The sequence below is a fragment of the Mesocricetus auratus genome, unplaced genomic scaffold (assembly GCF_017639785.1).
Source record: "Mesocricetus auratus isolate SY011 unplaced genomic scaffold, BCM_Maur_2.0 Super-Scaffold_4256, whole genome shotgun sequence".
Lineage (NCBI taxonomy): Eukaryota > Metazoa > Chordata > Mammalia > Rodentia > Cricetidae > Mesocricetus > Mesocricetus auratus.
Window position 1 is genome coordinate 89354114 of NW_024429182.1, and position 14161 is coordinate 89368274.

Here is a 14161-nt window from a genome sequence, read left to right on the forward strand (position 1 = left end):
GGACATCATGATATTCGGCCAGATTTGTGCTTTGTAAGTGAGGTCTGGTGGAATGACATCACATAATTATGAGTAGCTGAGATACCTGAGTTGTCACTTGTGGGCTTGGGGTTGTTTGCCTGGAACTTGTGTATGTCTTGGAATGAATGCACAGCATTGTGGGGCTCTTGGACCTATGCTGTCTAATCCAGAGACTGTGGAAATAGCAGCAATGCCACAGAAGAAAGGGAATCTGAATGAGGGCAGCCTGGAGCCCCCTTGGATGTCTGCACCAACATTAACTCTGCTCTGAGTCCTGAGACGGGTGCTGTAGGCACTCTGGCAAGAAATGTCGTTAATAACTCATTACAAAACAAAGCAAAGTCATGGACCATGTTTAGAATTGGTGGTATCTGCAACTACCAAAGCCTTGCAAAGCAAAAGTATACACACTTAGAAACCAAGTATGAAAGTGTTATATTTGAGAGTCCTGAATGCTTACTGGGTTGGTGAAAATTCCACATATGAGATTTTTGAGATTATTCTCATTGATCCATTCCATAAAGCTATCAGAAGCAACCCTGACACCCTGTGGATCACCAGACCAGAGAGATGCGTGGGCTGACATCTGCTGGCTGCAAGAGCTGTGGTCTTGAAAAGGCCCACAAGTTCCACCACACTATTGGTGGTTCTTGCTGTGTAGCCCTGAGAAGGTGCAATGTTCTGCAGCTCCACCATTACCTCTAATATACGTGATGTTTGTAAAATTCATACCCAATAAACAATTTAGGACTGTCATATTAGGACTGCTTAAAAGTGTTATTTGTCTGTTAAAACTAGTCTGCAGATTGTCATGAATACTTTGTGGAATTATAGCAGTTAAAGTGCAACAATGTTTGAAGACTGCAAGTGATGGTGTTATCTTGTTTCTGATAAACTTTCTGTCTGCATTATCTACTTAGGGGGTTAAGTGTATGATGTTTACACCATGTGGTATCCTATGTGTGTGGAATCAGGTAAAAGGAATCCTAGGACTACTCTATAGATGTGTTGGGTACATGTTATAGAACCTACAGCTTTGTTGGGATTATGCAATCTTCTGGTTCGTTGAAGTGGCTGTTTGCTTGGGAGTTTGACAAATACAACCTTTAGAGTTGGAGTTTGCTTAGAAATCTGTAGGAAGAGAAGCTTCCAACCTGTTTTGTGAGTCTGTGTAGAAAAGAGATCAACTATAACCCACATTTTAGAAAATTGAATCCAATGTCCCATTTTCAGGTGAAATTGGAAGAGGTTTCCTGTTCTGTTGGATCTCTGGAGTATGAGTCTGATGCCCAGCAATCGGTGTTGATACCTGTGTATTTTGAGGTTAGAGATTAAACATTGGATGAGGTGGGGCATATTTAGGGGTGGTGTAATGTGCTTGCACTTGAACAGATTTTAAAAAGTTGTGATCAAGTTAGTATGCACCATTAAGAAGCTTCTAGCCATATAATAAGGATGATTGGGTATTTAAAGATCAATCCTAGGTCAGTCAACTCATCTTGGGGGTAAAAATCAGTTGGCAGTATGACTTCCTTGTTTGCAGTCTTCCCTTAGGTAGTGCCTAGGGTTACTTGTCCCTGGTATATTAATGGAAATTGTTGACATTTCACAAAGGCCACACATACCATCACATTGTTTTGTTTGTGCTGTGCCGTGGACTAGTTTCCCACAGTGCGCTTGCTTGAGTATGGAAGAAATAGATGGTATTGCCCTTATCACAGATCTGGGCTGGAGGCCTGATAAGACAAATCTAATCGATGCTTTTCTTAAAATGATTTTTTCCTCTTCGTAATTTTTAAAGGATGAATTTGTTGATTTCCAGAAAATACTAGACTCAGTCTTGAGATCATTGTGTATAGAGATTGTTCAACTAAAGTAATGATGTCTGTTAAACAAGTTATAAAAAAGAAAAAGAAAAGTGTTACCTTGTTAACATTTAGCAGATGGGACTCTGGAGAGTAAAAAGCAAAGGAAACAGTTAACCAAGTGAAGACATAGCCCATAGAATGGGAGAAACCTTTGCTAGCTTACAGAAGCACAGCGCCTAGAGTGGTTGAAGAACTAAAAAAAAGCAAGGCAAGAAATCAAACAAGTTTGATCAATGAATGGACAGACAGCTCTAAAGAGATGAAATACAAAAGCCACTGAACATGAAAAAATATTGAAGAGAGGGAATTACAGGCAGTTGAGGTGGGTGATGGGATGCTATTTTGGCCTATACCTAAGGGACACTTCAGTCTGGAGACTTATGTTGTGGAATTGAGGGAATGAGTGAACTTTCCAGACAAGGATGTAGGAAGAACAATTCCAAGCAGACAGTAGAGAAGGCGACAGGAAGGCCAGGAGTCTGGGCTTGTGAAAGCTCTGGAGGGCTCGTCCCCCTCTCAGAAGCCACTCTGTCAGAGGAAAGGACTGGCACTGAAGCTGCCCAGGATGCCACATTTAACCTAGCTATAGGACACTTACACTGTCTCCAGAAAGGCCAGAGTCCTACACACCAGCTGGGCCATCTGTCCCTTCAGGCCTGGTTCATGGCCTGTAGCTTGCAGGGAGGAGGTGGCAGGGAGAAGTCTCAGTGCAGACCCAGCGCCTGTGGGGACCTCAGCTAGACAACAGAGGGTAAAAAGCAGCTAGTGCAGGACCAGCCAGGTCACTGGAGACACAGCAGTGGTGACATTTTAAAACATAGATCACCCCCCTCACCTTTCCCCTATGGAAATCCATCTCATAAGCCATGTTGACTTTAATCTCAGGTGTCAGAAAGGTTGCCCAGGAGTCTGGGAGCTTACCAACTGAAACAGGTCCATGTGGGAGCCAGTGCAAATAAGACTGGATTCAGAACAGTTTTTGAGATCTGAGCCAGTAGTGTGTTTTTCTATAGCAAACAAATAAAAGAGACCCTCTTAGGCAAAAAGCACCAGGCCGTATCATTATGAATTTGTATTCCCGTTGATACCCAAACTTGGAGAAATCCAGGAGGGGACAAACAGCAACGGTCTTCTTTACCAGGCACGGGGTCTGGAAGAGGCTCCTTAGGGTTTAACGGGCAGCTTTGTGTATTTATATGCTTTGACTGGGGCTAAAGAGTGCTGTGCCATACAATGGAAAGTTTTGAGTTGGATTTTCAGAAGAAATAACTTTGATCGTTTCAAAGGCAATGAAGCCTGATGCACCGGGAGAAAAGAAGGCGATAATTTATGGCTACCATTAAAGACACAAAGACAAAGCCTGGAGGGAACGTTTCACTAAGTGAAGATTTACAAATGTGTTAAAACAAAACAAAACAAAACACCACCCTTCAAACTAGAAATAGAGGAGTGTCTCTCTCAGCACCAAATACAAAAGGAGTGGGAGGAGGAGCCAGAGACAGAGAAAGGGATGGAACCTGACAGCCTTCACTGGAGAGGAAAGGTTAAAGGGAAACACAGAGTTCTTTTCTCAGGGTCTCTATCCAGCAGCAGAATACGTGACACCCCCACCCAAAGAGACAGGCTCAGCCTGGGCCCCGAGCTGATGCCCGGGCTGGGGTGGCAGACAGAGGTGGGAAGCTGTAGGTGGTAGCCAGAGCCCCAAGAAGACATGTGTGCTTGAGCTATGTGGGGTTTTTGATGAGTTTTCTTCCTATCAAGGAATTACTGTTCAATACACATATACATGTGTAGTAAGTATATTTAGACAAATGTCCACATACACATGAGGATGCATGTAAATATTCACAGGAGAAAATAGAATAAGAGCCATTCAGGGAAACCCAAATAAGAACATTCATATCTCTGCATAGGGCCATTAGTTGCATCTAGGGCAGTGGCTCTCAGCCTTCCTAACACTGCAGCCCTTTAATTCAGTTCCTCATGCTGTGAGCCCAACCATAAAATTATTTTCATTGCTACTCTGTTATGAATCATAATGTAAATATCTGTTTTCTGACGGTCTCAGGCAAGCCCTGTGAAAGGGTCGTTTGAATCCCAAAGGGGTCGACACCCATGTGTTGAGAACCACTGATCTAGGGGTTCATTAAGCCTTTGTTCCTGGAATGATGCTGACTGTAGTGGCCTTAGCTACCTGTGCCTGGAAAAAGATAGGAAGGCCTGGCTGGGAGGAACAGGCGGTGGGCATTGCTTCTATTTGCAGCTCCCCAAATCTGATGTTTTTAAGTTGTGGTCATAGATGCCACTTATGCGTGGAGCTCTGCTGCCTGTGGAGGACCACTCTACCTCTGGATCCTTTTTTTTCTTTCACTTCCTTGCTGTCAAGAATCACTTACCTAGATTGCAACGAGGAACCAATCTCTAACCCAACTGTGTGTGTGTGGGGGGAGGGTGTACACAGAGATACAGAGAGGAGAGAGACAGAGACAGACAGACAGACAGACAGACAGACAGACAGACAGACAGACAGACAGACAGACAGACAGACAGAGGGTTCTCACAGAGCCACGGGCTAGGGTATCAGAGAGGCCAGGCTAAAGCCAGGAGCAGTGGAATGTGTTGGTCTGGGCAAAGCAGCTGGACTCACTGGCCCCACTCAGCCTAGTCCGGAATTCTCCTAACAGGGTATGTGGAACCCCAAGAAGGTGTTGTTAGAGGGCTGCTGGGTTTGAGGTCCAGTGTCCCCTTGTGTGGGGGACTCAGTGGGGACATTCTCTAGGTGTCCTGTGACTATTTCAGGTTGGAAGGACCCGGTCAAGTTGGAGGGCGCCCTACACAGAGGAGCCCAGGCTCAGGGAGCGCCAGGCGCTCGGGCCACGGCGGCCTCGCCCCCTCCACCCCGGGCCGGGGAGGGGCCAAGCGGGCGGGGCGGCACCGAGGACCGTGTGAAAATGAGGCTGGGGTTCGGGGGCGGGCGGGGCCGGGAGGTGTCGGCGGGCGCGGAGGCCGAGAGCCCGCACACGCCTCCCCGCGCCGTCGCCGGCTCTCCGCCGCTCCGCGCGCTGCGGCTGCCATGGGGGTCGCGGGCCGCGGTCGGCCTCGGGCGACCCGAGCGCTGCTGTTGCTGCTTCTGCCGCTGCCGCCGCTGCTGGCCGCCGCCGTCCCTCCCGGCCCGGGCCGCGCCAACCGGCCGCTGGAGGGTGAGTGTGCAGCCGTGGGGGCGCACCTGGCAGGTCGCAGGGCAGGGTCTCCCGGGTACCCTTGCGTGGTCCCCCGCCCTCGGGAGCCCTCACCCGTAGTCATCCTCCCCTCCCCTGCCACCGTCGAGGAGGCCGAGGCTCCTGCTCCAGGCTGTTGACTTGGCTCCGGTACCTGTCGTTTTCAGGGTCTCTTGAGAGTGCATGCTGGCCAGATTGTGGTTGGCTGAGTGCAGTAGAGGGAACTGGAGTCTGGGGTCCAGCTCCCCCTTGTGTAGACAGGGCGACTGAGGGTCGGGCTCGTGGCAATTTCGCCTGCTTTTCTCCTTTGAGGCTGATAAATTCTGCCAACTCCAGGATGAGCTGCGGAGAGAGTTCTGTGAGCACAGAGCAGCTCTGGTGTCAAGACGGGGAATGTCCCTAAGCCTCCAGGTTTGGAGCAGTCATAGATTAGCACTCTGGACAGTCTGCTCTGTCCGGACTTAAAATTCTTTCAGAACTCTTTCGTTTTTATCTTCATACCCCAGAGTGGTGTCTAGCCCGGAAATGTTTGCTTACGGTGGGTTGAGAGAACCGGCAGACTTGGGGTTGGAGGATCGGGGACATCATTCCTACAATGCACGGTCTGAGAGCTCACGATGCTGTTTGCTCAGAGACAAGGGAAACTTTTACCCCTACATCCTAAACTCTGAGAAGCTGAGAGACAGCTGTTTTGGCGGTCTTCCGGAATTCTCCATCCAGCCCTACTCCTTGCGCCTCCCCTCTAGCGGGCGGTCTACTACAGTCTCATGTGCCAGGCACGATGCTGGCTTGGTTCAGTTGTTAGGGCCCCGTGGACAGACAGGTGACAGCCGACAGTGACAACACTGCATACTACTCTATCCTCGGGTGAGCTAAATATATGGGAGCATGTGGTGGGGGCATGCTCCCCACTTTAAGGATTATGGCCTACTTCCAAGAGGAGGCAGATCTGAACTGAATCTTGGAGGCCAGTAAGGGATGCTTAGGTGATTCCTCTTAGAACAGTGTGCCTGACAATGGGCCTGGGCACGGTGTGGTTTATCCAGGGGTGACCTAGCAGTGTGGGCTTTGGAAGAGTAGAGTGGGGTGGGCTCATGGGAGGTGGTACTAGAGATAGCCAGATCGCTCACAGCTTGGAAGCCATACCAGGTGCTTGCTGTGTTCTTTTGCAGATGTGGATGAGTGTGCCCAAGGGCTAGATGACTGTCATGCTGATGCGCTGTGTCAGAACACACCCACCTCCTACAAGTGCTCTTGTAAGCCTGGCTACAAAGGGGAGGGCAGGCAGTGTGATGGTAAGTGACTCTGGGACCTCCTTAGCTCTCGTAGTTCATGGTGGTTAAATGAACACTTCTACCTAGAGTACTGCCACCTGCTCTTGGAAATGATTTTCAGGCCCTCAAGGGCAGGGACGTTAGTTTTCCCCTAGAACTCATTACACTTTTGCCTGGCTTCTAAAGGTCCTTTTCTACAGCTTCTGGAAAAGGAAATGCAATTCTCACCGGGAGAGCCAGACTCTCAGAGCTCTGAGGGTTCTGCTTCCTTGGAGACTAAGGACTGGAGTCCTGCCTTCTGGTACCTACTAGACTTTAGAATTATACCCAGGCACTGTCTCATTTGAGTAGCAAATTCATTCTGGAAATATGTGCAGAGAGAGAATTTTGCTCTTTAGTGCTCCAGACCTGAGGTCCTGAAGTCTGGACTCTGTCCAACAGGGATTAATTCAGTATCTGCCTGAACCCAAGCTCACAGCTGGATAGGAACTGCTCTCATAAGGGGAAGTAGAATGTTAGCTGACACAAGGCTCTTCAGGGAACTTTGGGCCACTTCCATTGTGCATTTTATGGATGGAAACACTGAGGACAGGGGACTTGGGGATCATAAACAAATGACTAGCCTGTGGGCAAAAGTCACACCCTCATCTGTCCCTGGTCTTTCATACTCACTTAATTTGAAGTTGCCTCTCTCGTTGGACAAGACACCCCCATAAAACTGATGAGAGGTATTTGAACTCCGCTCTGATGATCCTGCCTCTGCACCCAACCGTGATGAGCATGTTGGAGGCCTCTTTCACAGAGAGGTTTTAAACTCCTTACGGTTTGCACTTAACTCCTGGGGAGAGTCGATCTGAACACCTGATGGAACAAAATATGCATAGTGAGTTAGAAAGTCTCGTCTAAGCCCTTGGAAAACCACATTAACGTCTTCAGGCAGGAGAAAAACTTAGGGCCTGTGTGCTTGAGTGGCATTTGGTGGCCTAGTATTCATGTCTTGATGCTTCTAATGACCCTGTGACCTTGTGGCCTCTGAGAAGTCCAGTTCATGGTGTGGGACAATATATAACATCCAGTGGTGCCTGGTGTTCTTGGGTTTTGCTGTTCTGGTTTTGATTTTGAAATTTTTTTTTTTTGAGACATGGTCTCATGTAGCCCAGCATGGCCTCAGACATACAACCAAGGCTGATTCTCCTGCCCTATCCAAGGGCTGGGACTGTAGGTGTCACCCTCACATCCAGCTATATGTTTCTATTTATTTATGTTTATAAAAGATTTACTTATTTGTTTTATTTTATGTATGTGTGTGTTTTGTCTACATATACATCTGCACACAAGAAGGAGATATTGGATCTTATAGGACTACAGTTATAGTCAGGCAAAAGCCCCCATGTGGGTGCTGGGAATTGAGCCCTGGACCTCTGAAAGAGCAGCCAGTGCTCTTAACCATTGGACCATCTCTCCAGCCCTCTACTTATTTATATTTTTAGTCATGTGTTTGCGTGTGTCTATATATAAGTACGTGTATGTAAGGTCAGGTATTCTTGGAGACTAGAGGCGTCAGATCCTTTGGAACTAGAGTTATAGGCAGTTGCTAAGCCCAGATATGAGTGCTGGAAACTGAACTCACCTTTATGAGAACAACACATGTTTTAACTGCTGAGCCATCTCTTCAGCTCCTATTTTTCTTTCACTTTTCTAAAATTTATTTTTTTCTTTTTAAGAGAACTTTTCATTTAGAAATGCTTTTAGACCAGAAAGGTTACAAAACCATGCAAAGCTCATGGGCATTTTTCGCTCATCTTATCCCAATGCTATCAGCTTACAAAAGCACAGTATAATCACCCAAACCAAATTAACAATGGCACAGCGTCATTAAAAAAAAACAAACCTGTAAATATCATTATAATTTCATCATATTTCCCCTGATGTTCTGTTCTCCAGATTCTAATTCCAGGTACTCGTAGTCTTTCTTTGTCTCACACATCAACTTTTTATGAGATAGGGTCTCACGTAGCTAGGCTGGTCTCGAACTTTCTGTGTAGCTGAGGAGATGATGCCCTCACATTCCTGATCATCTGTCTCCACCTCCCAAGTGCTGGGATTACAGGCATCGGACACCATTCCTGGCTTATGCAATATTGAAGATTGAACTCAGAGTCTCATTCATGCTAAGCATCTCCAGCCCTGACATAAATACTTTTAAAAAAGAGGTATTTATTTTATATGTGTTTGAGCCACACATATGCAGGTGCCCATGGAGACTTGAAAGGGATGTCTGATCCCCTGGAATGACAGATGATTGTAAGATGTCTGATGTGGGTGCTGAGAATTGAACCTGGGTCCTCTGCAAGAGCAGCATGTGCTCTTAACTGCTAAACCATCTCTCCAGTCCCAACACCGACACTTTGATGAACACTGTTATGTTCATTTGCCTTGTATTAAGAGGCAAAGAATTGATTGAGCTTGGCATGGTGGCTGAGATAGGAGGATTGCCATGAGTTTGAGTCTAGCCTTGGCTATACACTGTATTTAAGACCAACCAGAATAGAGTGTCTTGTGTCTTCTCATGATATGATCAGGTGGCATTTCAGTAAGGCTGTCACAGAAATACCACAATGACCTTTTCAATAAACCAATCATAAATATATGATGTCACTATGTCCCATTTAGGTGATACTAACCATGATCACCTGGTTTCAGATGGTATCTGGTGAGCTGGGCATGGTGGTGCACACCTTTAATCACAGCACTCAAGAGGCAAAAGTAGGTGGATCTCTGAGTTCAAGGCCAACCTGCTCAGAGTGAGTCCCAGACGGCCAGGGCTACACAGAGAAACACTGTCTTGAAAAAAAAAGTGTTAGCTCTTCTGAGTCTCTTTGTTCCCGAATAAACTTTACGCATGTTGAAATTTTGTATGCATGTGTGTGTTTTGATGTTGTCTTGATATAGCATATTCTGGGCATTCTTTTGTCTTTTGATCTTTTTTTCATTTAACAGTATATTCTGCTAATGATTTCAAATGATTTCATAGTGGCCATCTTCATTCTTTTTTAGAGCTACATAGTACTACATCAAGTAAATGGACAATGACTTAGGGTTTCTATTGCTGTGATGAAACACCCTGACCAAAAGCAATCTGGGGAGGAAAGGGTTTATTTGGCTTACACTTCCATATCACAGTCCATCACTGAAGGAAGTCAGGACAGGAATTCAAACAGGGCAGGAACCTGGAGGCAGGAGCTGACACAGAGGTCATGGAGGGGTGCTGCTTACTTGCTTGCTCTTCATGGCTTTCTCAGCCTTCTTCCCTCCTTTCTTCCTTTCTTTCTTTCTTCCTTTCTTCCTTCCTTCCTTTCTTCTTTTTCTTTTCAGCCTGCTTTCTTATAGAACCTAGGACCACCAGACCAGGGGCAGCCCCACCCACAATGAGCTGGGCCCTCCCCCATCAATAACTAATTAAGAAAATGCCTTACAACTGATCTTATAGAGGTATTATTTCTCAATTAAGATTATCTCCTTCCAGTTAACATCCATTAAGCTGCTTTCCTAAATATGAATTTTTAGGTTGCCTCTTGTTTTTTGTAATTTCAAACAATACAACAATAAATGATTAGTGCTTGTTTATTTTTCTATTTGGGTGGGTTCTAAGAAGTGGGATGGCTGGTTAATAGGTAAATGCATGCATATGTCTCCCAAAGAAATAGCAACCACTGGCTCACTTCTGTTTTATTTTTCAGATATGGATGAATGTGACAATGAGCTCAATGGAGGCTGTGTACATGACTGTTTAAATATTCCAGGCAACTATCGCTGCACCTGTTTCGATGGCTTCATGTTGGCTCATGACGGTCATAATTGTCTTGGTAAGAAAAACATTTGACCATGGCAGTCTTCCCACCCTCTAGCACCCTCTTTCTTTTTTGAAAACTTACCAGGGATACATTTCAGTCAGCAGAGTGCTTGCCCAGCATGCACAAATCCCTGTGATCCATTTCTACTGCTGCAAAACCAGGTATGGTGGTGCATGTCAGTAATCTTAGCCCTCAAGAGATAGAGGCAGGAAGATCAGTAATTCAAAATCATCCTTAGCTACATAGCCAACTTGAGGCCAGCCTGGGATCAAAGGGACAGGGAAATGTGGGCTTTGGCCCCATAGACATTAGTCTATGTAACAGAAAACTGGGTAGGTAAATTGCTTTAATCCAAGGAGACTGACTTACTGCCATTTTTACCTTAGGTATTCTGTTGAAAGGATTCCAACTATCCTTTAAATATTGTGTCTTTATTCTTGTCTCAGATATGTTTTGGGTCACAGCCAGGAAGATCCCCATACTTTTTATTTTTTATTGAAAGACAAACAAAAGCTTTCTGTGAGCATGCTCCATGATTCCACAAGGCAGGAATAGCCCTTGGCACTTCAGCTCCTGAAGTGAAGACAGCAGAGTGTTTCCACCAGTTCCTCATGCGAGCCTAGGTCAGAACCTAGGCGTCCATCTGTCCTGGCAGATGGGGCTGAGGTTGTCTAGTCTGGGAGGAAGCCACACACCGGGCGGGTATTTTTGCTTTGCTAGGCTCGCACTATGAGCTCGGCACACATGAGGCGTTATGCTGATAACACTTTCTGGGGCTGACCTGCTGACCAACTAAGGAGCAGCTTGAGCCAGGCTCTGTCTCTGGGGGACAGATATTCAGATCTTCTTTTATGGTGTGGTAGGAATTGGCCCTTGATCAAATGCCTTGAGGTTAGCTTCAAGAGACCTAGACGTGCCAGGGAGCTGGCACAATTGGTAAAGACCCTGCTATGCAAGTTTGAGGACGAGTTCAGATCTCCAGTACCCATGTAAAACCTGGCACTGTGGTATACACTTGTAATCCCACCTTGCAGAGGCAGAGTCAGGAATCCCTGGAGCTCATTGACCAGATGATTCAGTCCAGCTAATGAGCTCCATGTCAGGTGAGAGAACTTGACTCAAAATTATAAGTTGGAGAGCACCTGAGGAAGACATTTGACATTGAGCTATGACCTCACATACATACACACATGCAGACACCTACATGATCTCCCTTCCTCTCTTTCTAAGTCCAGGCTGAACTTGTATTTGAAAGGTTGGGCTATGGGGTGGGGGGAGAAGGAGACCATTTCATTTGGGATTTAGCCCCAATATGATATTTCAGTATTACCTGGTGTGGGCTTTTCTTGTCTGTGCCCATGAGAGAGAGAACAGACTTTGAGTGCACAGGTCATGTGGGCTTCCAAGTCTGCAGTTGTTAGTCAGACATTATGAGTAGCTTAGAGGAGAAAAACTCCTCCTAAGCACCTCAAAAGAATACATTGAGAGAGAACCCCAAGAACAGAAATACATCGCAAGAGTTTAAAATTCAGACAAGGCTTCAGTTTGTGGGACAACATATACGCTAGGGTTTGGTTGCTGTTGTTGGGGGAAGATTTCCCTTTGGTTTGCCAAGAGTGCCATTTTGAGGGTTACTGTCTGATGGCTGACCTGGTCATCACTGTGGAATATACGAGCTCCCTGAGAGCAACAGGTTGAACAATGTCAGTCAAGGCCGACTGGGGCTTTCTGAACACAAGCATGCCCACAGATTAGCCAGTAACAGATGAATCAGCAGAACGTGCTCGTCACCTACCTGGGGTCTCTTCATGGGTTCTGAGGAGCATCCGCTTTGTAGAGACCCCAGGTGTCCACTGAGCATGTGCACAAGGGTTGAGGAGTCTGTAAGGGAAGGTAGAGGGTTGGGGATATAGTTCAGATGGGAGAATATTTTTTTAATTGTAAAATTTTTATGTGCATTGGTGTTTTGCCTGCATGTATGTCTATGTGAGGGTGTCGGAACTGGAGTTACAGACAGTTGTGAGCTGCCATGTGGGTGCTGGAAATTGAACCATGGTCCTCTGGAAGAGCAGCCATTGCTCTCATCCTCTGAGGCATTTCTCTGGCCCGTCTTAAGGTAGAGGAAGAGGAGAAGCAAGAAGAGATGGCGGAGGATGAAGAAAGACATGAGGGAATGCAGTCCATTTGGAAGAGCGGGACCAGCACACAGAGGGACTTCTTGGGGCCTACACACTTTGTGACAAGAAAGAGCTCAAAGCCCAAATTCCTCTGGGGTGGCAGGTTCCTGTGTTTTCTGGGGGTGATTCCTTCCCCGTGGCCAGACCCTTAAACACATTAGCTACAAACATACCAGGCAGCATGCAGAGTGCAAACGCCTCTGAGCCCTGATACAACCTCCAGCTGCAAGCCCCTCAGTCTGGGAAACAAATACATGGGAAACAACACAATTCTTCCCGCCCACCTGAACTCACTTCCTGTCATGGCACACTATATCATGACTCTTTGGCTTTATAGCAGCGGTTCTCCTGAGAGGTTTAACCGGCACCCCCGCCCAGGCCTCATGGGAGTCCAGACACACTGATGTCTCCGGAACATACTGTATTTACTCTACCTTAGTGTGTCACCCATCTTAATAACACACTGTTGGTTGTTTGGAGAGAAGATGCAGTAAGTGACACATGGGATGGGGCTGTGGCGGCTGGCTCAGGAGAGCTCCCAGGCGTGCCAGGGAGACAGACCTTTCCTGCTCACCATGAGCCATCACTGCAGAATGCCTAGGCCAGGTGTCCCAGCACGGGCCTCTGTTCTGGAATGTGCTTCCTTCACCCTTTGGCATAGACAGGGCGAGTTTGTTAGGCTTCAGGGGATGGCTACAGTCCCATCAGTTTAGGAGACTATTGCTCTATAGTGTAGGAGGACCCATGCCTGTAAGATCTGAAGCTTGAAACCAGATAACAGACATTTAAATGTGAGTTACAGATACACCCAGGAGTCAGTGATAGGTACATGATGTATGAAGCCGGAGGAAAACAAAATTTTTTAAAATAAGTTTTTTTCTTGAGCCTTTGTGATATCTAAGGTACTTCTGAAAGTTTCCTCCTTGGCTCTGGTCATCTGCACTCTGTTGCTCATTCACTGACCTTGTGAACATTACCCTGTCCGGTGCTCTACTAATGAATGCTATTTTATATTACATTGTATAATAAAAATCTGTATCTGCCAGGAGTGTACACTTAGTGGGGACCCACAAAGAGTACTGGAGGGCAGTGCAGTGGCTTGGTGCAGCTGTGCTGGGTCTCAGGCCATGGTGGAAGGAATGCTCCCTAAGGGGTGAGTTGCAGCAGCCTTCCCAGGTTCTGGGGACTCCTGCTGACACCCCCCCTTCCCTGCCCCTGGCACTGTCTGGAATTCTCTTTACCACCATTCTGCTTTACCACGTTTCTGGCTTTGGGCCTCTCATCTGCAAGTGAATGATGTTCGAAGCTGTGTTCACACCACCCTACAGTGTTCTCTGTCCACTATCCCTCTGCTGCCTCATGCCTGCTGGGCCCTTGCTCTTCAGCATGTTATAATGTCTGTCTCTACCTTGGAGGAAGGGAGCAACCATGTCTCCATTCCCACTTCTGAGACCAGTGTCAGTCTTTTTAGAAAGCCTCCTTCCTGTCACTGAAAAAGTGACACTCTCCCTGGGGCATCTTGTCTACCCAGCAGTTTTCTCTGCCTGCCTCTCCAGCTTATCCCCAAGGACAGCTGCTCTGTTCTGTTTCTTCCCACAGCACTGGCTTAGGCTGGCTTGGGCTGACACACACGTGCCAGACCTCAGGCTTTCCATTTTTCCCTCTACCCTTCCAGCTGCCTTCTATTTCCCAAAGGGGGCCTGACTGTGTCACCCAACTCCAGTGCTCCCTAACTGCCTCCCAAATAAA

General features: G+C 46.9%; 1 protein-coding gene across 4 annotated transcripts in view; it reads left to right on the forward strand.

Moving 5' to 3' along the window:
• Nucleotides 1-4962: 4962 nt before the first annotated feature.
• Scube2 (signal peptide, CUB domain and EGF like domain containing 2) overlaps nucleotides 4963-14161 on the forward strand; it is a 66328-nt gene continuing 57129 nt past the window's right edge. For all 4 annotated transcript variants that reach the window (XM_013117482.3, XM_005075689.4, XM_040756500.1 and 1 more), the window contains exons 1-3: nucleotides 4963-5089; nucleotides 6280-6402; nucleotides 10122-10247. In XM_013117482.3, coding sequence (XP_012972936.1) covers nucleotides 4963-5089; nucleotides 6280-6402; nucleotides 10122-10247 — 376 coding nt within the window. The remainder of the gene's footprint in view (nucleotides 5090-6279; nucleotides 6403-10121; nucleotides 10248-14161) is intronic.